The sequence below is a fragment of the Pristiophorus japonicus genome, chromosome 2, assembly GCF_044704955.1.
Source record: "Pristiophorus japonicus isolate sPriJap1 chromosome 2, sPriJap1.hap1, whole genome shotgun sequence".
NCBI lineage: Eukaryota > Metazoa > Chordata > Chondrichthyes > Pristiophoridae > Pristiophorus > Pristiophorus japonicus.
In genome coordinates this window covers 71,652,446-71,660,947 of record NC_091978.1, presented here as the reverse complement: position 1 = coordinate 71,660,947, position 8,502 = coordinate 71,652,446, and the positions used below count along the sequence as shown (strand labels likewise).

Below are 8,502 nucleotides of genomic sequence, written 5' to 3'. Positions count from 1 at the left end.
TGAAGAAGGCCATTCGGCCCATCGTGCCTGCTCACCGAAAGAGCGGCGTGACCGCGCAGAGAACAATGTTTCAAACGCCTCAAGTTACAATTCTTCGTAAAATACAAGGCGCGGGAGGATGCCGTGGAAACGGAGCCGAGTTGAAACGCCAATGTATGTTTTATAACTGCGTCCGAATGTTGCTTTCGTATTTCAGTCGTGGTTTCAGGCCGGGGAACGATAGCTGCAGTTATGTCTCCAGAGGTACCCAGCAATTACAAGTGCCGCCAGGCTGTTTTTCTCCCCTTCAAACATAAACAGGCTTTCCCGGAGGAAAAAACTGATGTGGCCATATAACTACAATTGATTTTATAATATAAACAGTATTTCTCTCCTGTCTGAGGTGGGTTTGGAGGTCCGACTCCGGTTTAATGAAACCTAAAGGGAGCGCTTATCCACGTCCGCACGCACACAAGGGAACCCTCTCCGGAGCTGTGTGAGTTGAAACTTGCACTGCTACTGATAGCGCAGGCAATCAACATCAATCACGTTTGATGGGAGGAGGTTGGAATCGACTTTTAGTCGTCGGAGAAAGAGAGAAAATGTTTAATTTAAAGACCTGTCGCTAATGTAATAGAAGCAGGACGTGCGACGATAAATATAGGTGTCTAAAGACTGAGCAGAAACTGTTAATTAAAGATGGTGCTTTTGCCCAACCTTATCGACACCACCAGGTCAAATTCGAACCCAGGAACCTGGGGGGTCATTTCAACTCCTTCAAACTTTCCCACGTGTCTCTCTTTCCCCCCCCCCCCAATATCTCTTCTACAGTTGCAACGGGTGAAAGTATCGAGTTCTAAGATACACTCCATTCACTGTCCAGCCTGTTTGTTTGTGAATGAATGAAATCAACACACACACACACGATCCAAAAATGTTTAAAAACAGAATTCCCATTAAGTGCTGTCAGCGGGGGGAGGGTCTGCAACCTATTTAGATCATCACTGCGTGCGTTAACACGCACATATCTGTATAGAATTGCACACGCGTTCATGTAAACAGGAGTTAACTCGCATTTTTTTTTAGTTGAAAACCGCCATGGGCAGTTATCGAACCCTCCCTCTTTCCTCAAGAAATAAGACGCTGAACTTTTCGATCACTCCTCCTCTAGCGATCGCCTACTTTCTTTTTTCTGTCCGATCTCAGACTCTCTCCTCTGTACTCATTTTTGTTGGTGCCGGCCCATGGACAGGGCCCGTGCATCGATCCCGCACTCTCACAGTCTGACTGCAGGACCTGCTTTAAATCGATGTAACTTTTAATTGAACCATGCTCCGTGTGGGAGTGCGCTTTATCATCGGCTTTCCTGTACTTTTTAAAGTCTTTAGTTTTCTGGCAACCAGCCACGGCGTTCGTCAGCCGGACAGTTTGCATTGTGCAGACGAAAAGCGAGGTTTGTGAATTTTCGAAAATCCATCTGCACCGTTCCCACTCATGCATTAGTGATCGTTCATTCAAATCGTTGCTTCCTGCAAAGTGCTACTAACTAAAACAATTCTTTAGTAACGTCACCGGCGCCTTTGTAAAGATCTGTGCGGTTAAGTTTTGTGTTGTTTCTCTTTCAGAGAAGTTTATTAGGAGTTTGCAAAGTTATGAAATAGTTCATCCCGTCAAAGTGGACGAAAGTGGAACGTTGCTCTCCCGGGACGTCATTCATTATGTCAATCACGTTGGAAGGCGGGACCTTGGAAAGAGAGAGGACCATGTTTATTACCAAATTGTTCACGGAGGGCGAAAACTGCTTTTCAACTTGACCATCAATGAATTCTTTCTTTCTCCGGGCTACGTCCTGGAGAAAAGGTACGGAAACGTAACTGGTGCCATGGTTCAGGCCTATGCAGAGAACACGTGTCATTTCATAGGCAGAGTAGAGCATCAAGATCTGGGGCGTGGCACTGCTGCCATCAGTACCTGCAAAGGACTGGTAAGTAGTAAAGAGAGATTTAACAGGGATAGTCTAACAATGCTGAAAATGTGCAAAGACTGAGTTGGTTTTAATTTCATTGGAGGTGAACTAATTACCTCTCCTCCCCCGCCAGAACAATCCAAAACAAAGCACACATGATTTATATGCTGTCTAGCACATGAAGTACCACATCACAACAGAAATGTCAAGGTTTTCCATTAGAGATTATAATTATTCATACCAAAAAATACTGTAAATGCTGGAGATCTGAAGCCAAACCAGAAAACGTTGCAAACGCTCAACAAGTCAGTACAGTTTGTGTGGGGAGAAATGAGCAGTTCACGTTTCAGGCACAACCTTTCATCGGGGTAACTGGCCACTTCTCTCCACAGATGCTGAGTGCTTCTAGCATTTTCTGGTTTTGTGATAATCATTCATGTTGATATATGTCACGTTTAAGCCTCAGCAGAGCTTTTTGTGCTTGCATGGGTTTCACTGCCCGTATTGCTTTCCTGCTGGTTTCCACATCACAGAAATACTAGACAAGGAAGTGAATTTTTTTTAAGAAAAGATAACTTTTTAACTTTTTTAAAAATTGGACCAGTTTATTGCTCTGTTGTCTCAAAAGAGCTACCAGTGTATCTGGTAAGTAAAGTCACACAGACCAGGAAGGCCCCAGGTTTGACTCTGGTCTGTACTGAGTTAGCTGATCTCAGCTTGGGTAGTGTTGGAACAGTACAGTTGGCATCACCAGCCCCATATAATGGAGGGAAACAGTAACCTTGGTTCCTGCTCCTGATTGGCATCTATCAACCCCTGTTGGACATTGTGCTAGATGTGACAACAAATGTGATTCAAGTGCAGTCAAATAGCCAAGCGGTACCACTTCTGAAGCTTACTGATGAATAATTGGGTGCCCTCAGAACTGTGATCTGGTAATGTGTCAACATCTTGAGGAAAGGGTGCTGATTTTTTTTTAAAGCCAACTATCTCATCAGGTCTTTTCTATATTAGAAATCTCACCAATAGTTGGAGGCCGTTGATCAGAACTCAGTGTGTGCATTTAAATACATTTGCACTTAGCTCTATTTTTTCTTAAGTGTGAGGATGACATAACTTGATGTTGCCCATTGCACTGCTCTAAAAAGGCATTTGTGTCAATCAGTGGATGCGGTATAACTATGATCATAAATCTCCCTCCTAATGTTACTTTGCCATTCATAGCTTTGACATTGCATACTGCACAAAATGCACATGTGTCTCTGCAGTTCACAGGACTGCTACATCTGTGACCAGCTTTTATTGTTTTTATTTGGGGGATAGGAGGAAATAAACATTATTTAGTCTTGTCTTTCTGCCACTTCAGCAGAATTCAGTGCAGCATTGCACTTTTGAGCCAAAATTTACTTAACTTCTGTGCTCTAATTACCCAATAACCAAATGTCGATTGGCTAATTTTCTAATAGGGTACTGGCTTAAGGATTGTTTTTAGCTTGCAAGGCAGAAATGCAAGGGCAACAGCCAATTCTGTGTATGAAAGATAGTTGTGAAAATACAAATCTTCTGCTAATCTTACAGTACATCTTGAGCAGTGTACCGAGTTTCCAGATACCACAAGAAAACTACCACTTAAAATTCTGCTGTGCAGAAGAAAATTCCTCCAACCACAAGTTTGACTCAGTCCTCTACTGGATAATGCAAGCACTCTAATTGTAATAGTATTTATGTTTTAAGCAAAATAAAATGTTTCAATACTATGTGGAGCTTTTAGTTTTTGATAGTACCTGTACACAGAAAAAGATTAAAAGCTACAATGTTTTGGCAAATGACCGATCAGGAGCTGGGAGCTCAAGATGTATGTCGTACTGTACAATCTTTGTATAAAAACTTTTCTATATTACATGATAGAAATGACCACATGTAGAATAACATAATTGCAGAATAACATGCTGTGGACTTACAAAACAGACCTTTCTATATCTTCGGTAAAATAATGGGACTAAAGGCAGAAAATGTTGGAGTCCATTATTAAGGAAGCAGTAGCGGGACATTTGGAAAAGCATAATTCAATTAAGCAGAGTCAGCATGGTTTTATGAAAGGGAAATCATGTTTGACAAATTTGCTGGAGTTCTTTGAGGATGTAACGAGCAGGGTGGATAAGGGGGGAACCAGTGGATGTGGTATATTTGGATTTCCAGAAGGCATTCGATAAGTTGCCACATAAAAGGTTACTGCACAAGATAAAAGTTGACAGGGTTGGGGGTAATATATTAGCATGGATAGAGGATTGGCTAACTAACAGTAAAGGGAGTCGGTATAAATGGGTCATTTTCCGGTTGGCAAATGGTGACTAGTGGGGTGCCGCAGGGATCGGTGCTAGGTCCTCAACTATTTACTATCTATATTAATGACTTGGGTGAAAGGACCGAGTGTAATGTAGCCAAGTTTGCTGATGATACAAAGGTGGGTGGGAAAGCAAATTGTGAAGAGGACACAAAAATTCTGCAAAGGGATATAGGCAGGCTAAGCGAGTGGGCAAAAATTTGGCAGATGAAGTATAATGTGGGAAAGTGTGAGGTTATTCACTTTGGCAGAAAAAATAGAAAAGCAAATTATAATTTAAATGGAGAAAAATTGCAAAGTGCTGCAGTACAGAGGGACCTGGGGGTCCTTGTGCATGAAACACAAAAAGTTAGTATTCAGGTATAGCAAGTAATCAGGAAGGCAAATGGAATATTGGTCTTTATTGCATGGGGGATAGAGTATAAAAGCAGAGAAGTCCTGCTACAACTGTACAGGATATTGGTGAGGCCACACCTGGAGTACTGCATACAGTTTCGGTCTCCGTATTTAAGGAAGAATATACTTGCATTGAAGGCTGTTCAGAGAAGGTTCATTAGGTTGATTCCGGAGATGAGGGCGTCGACTTATGAATAAAGTTTGAGTAGGTTGGGCCTATACACATTGGAGTTCAGAAGAATGAGAGGTGATCTTATCAAACCATGTAAGATAATGAAGGGGCTCGACAAGGTGGATGCAGAGAGGATATTTCCACTCATAGGGGAAACTAAAACTAGGGGACATAGTCTCAGAATAAGGGGCCGCCCATTTAAAACTGAGATGAGGAGGAATCTTTTCTCTCAGAGGGTTGTAAATCTATGGAATTCTCTGCTCCACAGAGCTGTGGAGGCTGGGTCATTGAATATATTTAAGGCAGAGATAGACAGATTTTTGAGCGATGGGAATAAAGGGTTATGGGGAGTGGGCAGGGAAGTGGAGCTGAGTCCATGATCAGATCAGCCATGATCTTATTAATGGCGGAGCAGGCTTGAGGGGCCAGATGGCTTACTCCTACTCCTATTTCTTATGTTCCTAATGCCACTTCTTGTTGGTGCTATTAGTGTTAAGAAAGCAGACAAGAAGAGCTGGAAACTCATCCATCTGCCATAGCTATGAGTGACGTTTTATATCACAATCAGTCGGAGACATATGTCTGCCTAAAAGGAAACACAAAAATCTCTCTGGTGAGCTAGGGGTTCACTTTGAATTTATAAGTTAGATACTTGCTCGGACTAGATATGCCATGAATTCCAGTTCAATTTTCCAATTAATGATGGCAGTGTTTTGTGATTTATTAAAATATAAATCGTTTATTTTGAAAAAATTGCTTCTAATTCGTGAATTTACAGTTGAAGAAGTTAACTGGCCATCTCAAAATACAAGCTGTCAATGAAGTGAGGTGTCGAGCTGCAATGGCATTTGGACATTTGAATGGGATAGTGAACCTAGAGGAGTGTTTTTTGTTCAAAGTGCTCCCCCCAATGTGTATCTGTAACTCTAAAAAGAAATCTATATTTTATCATCATTCTAATATGTTGGGTATCAGTCCCTCCGCAGTTGCTCCAGTAATTTTAACCATGTGGAGGAGATGTGGCTCTCTTCACTTCAGTGGAGTCAATTCGGAGTGGTTTGGGAAAATGTACTTGGATTTGGAAGCTTTGAAGCCCTTAGACGATTTCATGATATCTTAGTAGTTTTTTTGTGGTATTTCTCTTCCAGGAAGCAATTACAAAGTCTTATTCATCAATTTAAGAGTTAAATACGTGTTATGTGGATTGATAAATGTGTGTGTGTGTGGTATCTGCTCTTTAGGTTGGCGTTGATGAAGTGGTGTCGTTAGTGCTAGATACTTTATGACACTGTTACTACCAATTATTGATGCCCACAGTTGCAAGCACTGTCTTGTTTGATGATCACTCTCAGTACTGCTCCGACACACTGCACCACAGGGTGGTGCCCCATAGATCTGTCGTTTTAATATGTCCCTTTCACTTGCTTGGCAAATGCTGGGAAAGCCCTGCTTCCTAAAGCATTTCCCTGCTGGCGTGCAAGGAAAAGATGAATAGTACTACATCTCGGCTCTGACGAGACCCCTCAGCCCCACAGTTCATAAATGGAAGCAGATGGTGCAGCAAGTCTGCCAAAGGTCACAGATGGTGTTGGGGGGGGGGGGGGGGGGGGGAATGGAACCAGAAGTAGTTTATGAGCTGTACTAGGCACAGAAATTTCTTTATTGCATACTTTGTTTCACTTGTGTGAGGATTTAGTGTGCCTTAGGACTGAGTATGTGGAAAATCTATCAGTGGTGTTGATCAATGCTGCAGATGTTTAACTGTGAGCATTGTGAATTGGTGTATTTTTGCCTAGGATGTTTCATCTGTTGCTTTCTTTATTGCTTTAACAATATGTGCACAGGTTCACTCTTAGAAAATGGCCCAACTTATTGTGCTATACAAGAGACCCAGAATAGACATTGGGCCAAATCTGGCTGGAGCGGGGCATCTCACGGTAGGTGCCGTTAGTTAGACATTTCCCTGCATCATTCAGCTTGAATATAATTTGCGCTGTACCCTGCTGGAAGTGCAAACTGCTGATGGTGCAGTGAGGGCAGCAGGGCATCTGGGACTTTAGTAAATGATGGGGCCAACATTGTATCTCCTTAACCAATGAGATTTAAAACTGTACTCACTGACAACATACCTTTTTACTGTTTAAGACCACCCTTGGTGCCTGCTCTTGTCTTTCCATTGAAACTTAACCTCCTATAAATCCTACAGTGGTCGGAGGTTCTGAGGTGATTGATGATTTGGGAGATTGGGGTGGTACTTCCTTGTCTTCAGTTGTGGACCTTTTCCCCTTTTAAAAAGAGAATGTGAAGACACACAATGGAATGTAACCCAGGTTTCAGAAGGACTTCCTTTATAGGGGTGAGGTGGAACTCTGTGCCAAGGCCACCTCCTTCCACCTTTTGGGGGGCCTCCTTCCCTTAGGACCTAAAAGTTAGGTCCTCCATTTTCTGGATTATAGACAGTAGCACCTCGATTGAAGAGATTTTGGCCTAGAAATTCAGGGGTTTAGCGCCGGTTGTTAAGGCCTATTTTGAAGAAAAATGGCGGCCGACTCGCTTCCACCTGCTTCCGGTGAGTCTCGTGACAGCAACATTTTGGGCAGATCGGCAGCGCTGCTATTGCCTGCGCTCACTGCAGATATTTAGATTAGGCAGGCCGTGATGTCAAGGAGTGCGCAATGTTGATTTGAGCACGATCTGCCATTTTGGATGTCACCACTCCACTTAACGCCCTCCTCTAATCATGACCAGCTGAGCAAGCGTTCAGCACAGGAAGGTGCCCCAGCAGTGATATTTAAATGGATCATCATCAACAACTTGCAGCTGACATGGTTTTTCAGTTCTACTGGCCCTGTCTAAGTTTCTGCAACTCTTGGAGCTTTCTAAACTTATTTAAAGTTGCTGAGGTGACAGAGAGTGTTGGTGCAAGTGGAGAACGCTTTAAAGACTTCTGCTCACATCACTTGCTCTACATAGGGCCCCTCACGCTCGAGTATCAGAGGGAGATAAAGCAGATGCAGCACATAAGAGGACAAGATGCTCGCAGTGAGAGGAGGAGGGCCAGGAAGGCTCTCTCAGCAGGAGGCATTACCCACATGGGGTCTTACAAGAGTACTTCTCTTAACTCCACTTAAGCCTGGGGCAGTATATTAGGAGGTGGTCACAGAACTCTTCCACCTCCTGCAACCTGACCTGAGTCAAAGCAGGGCGATGATGACTCTGCCAGTGGCCCTCAAGGTCACCGCGGCCCTCATTTTTCTGCTAGTGGATTCTTCCAGTCTGCCACTGGAGACATAGCTAACATCTCCCAGTTCGCCATCCATTGCTGTATCCGGGAGGTCACCGAGGCACTCTACTCCAGGTGAAGCGACTTTATTGTCTTCTCTCTGAACAGAGAGAATTAGGGCAAGGGTGCATGTGGAGAACAGTCTGGAAATCATGGGCTCCAAGTTCTGCACAAAGCCTAATGCAATGTTGGCGCCGGACTCCTCCATGCTCCTTGACACTGACAAGTGGCTCTCGGGCAGGCTTGTCATTGCACCTAGCATTTCCGTGTGCATGCCCACCAGCCTTCAAAAGGTCATCATCTGAGCTCTGTGGAGCACACTGTCATCATCAGTAATGGTTTCAACTTCTCTGCTGGCCACG

General features: G+C 43.5%; 1 protein-coding gene across 1 annotated transcript in view; it reads left to right on the top strand.

Moving 5' to 3' along the window:
- Positions 1 to 1,084: 1,084 nt before the first annotated feature.
- Positions 1,085 to 8,502, top strand: part of LOC139228763 (A disintegrin and metalloproteinase with thrombospondin motifs 12-like) — an 801,719-nt gene continuing 794,301 nt past the window's right edge. The window contains exons 1-2 of the mRNA XM_070860105.1: positions 1,085 to 1,432; positions 1,605 to 1,963. Of these exons, the coding sequence (XP_070716206.1) occupies positions 1,309 to 1,432; positions 1,605 to 1,963 (483 nt within the window). The 5' untranslated portion in view covers positions 1,085 to 1,308. The remainder of the gene's footprint in view (positions 1,433 to 1,604; positions 1,964 to 8,502) is intronic.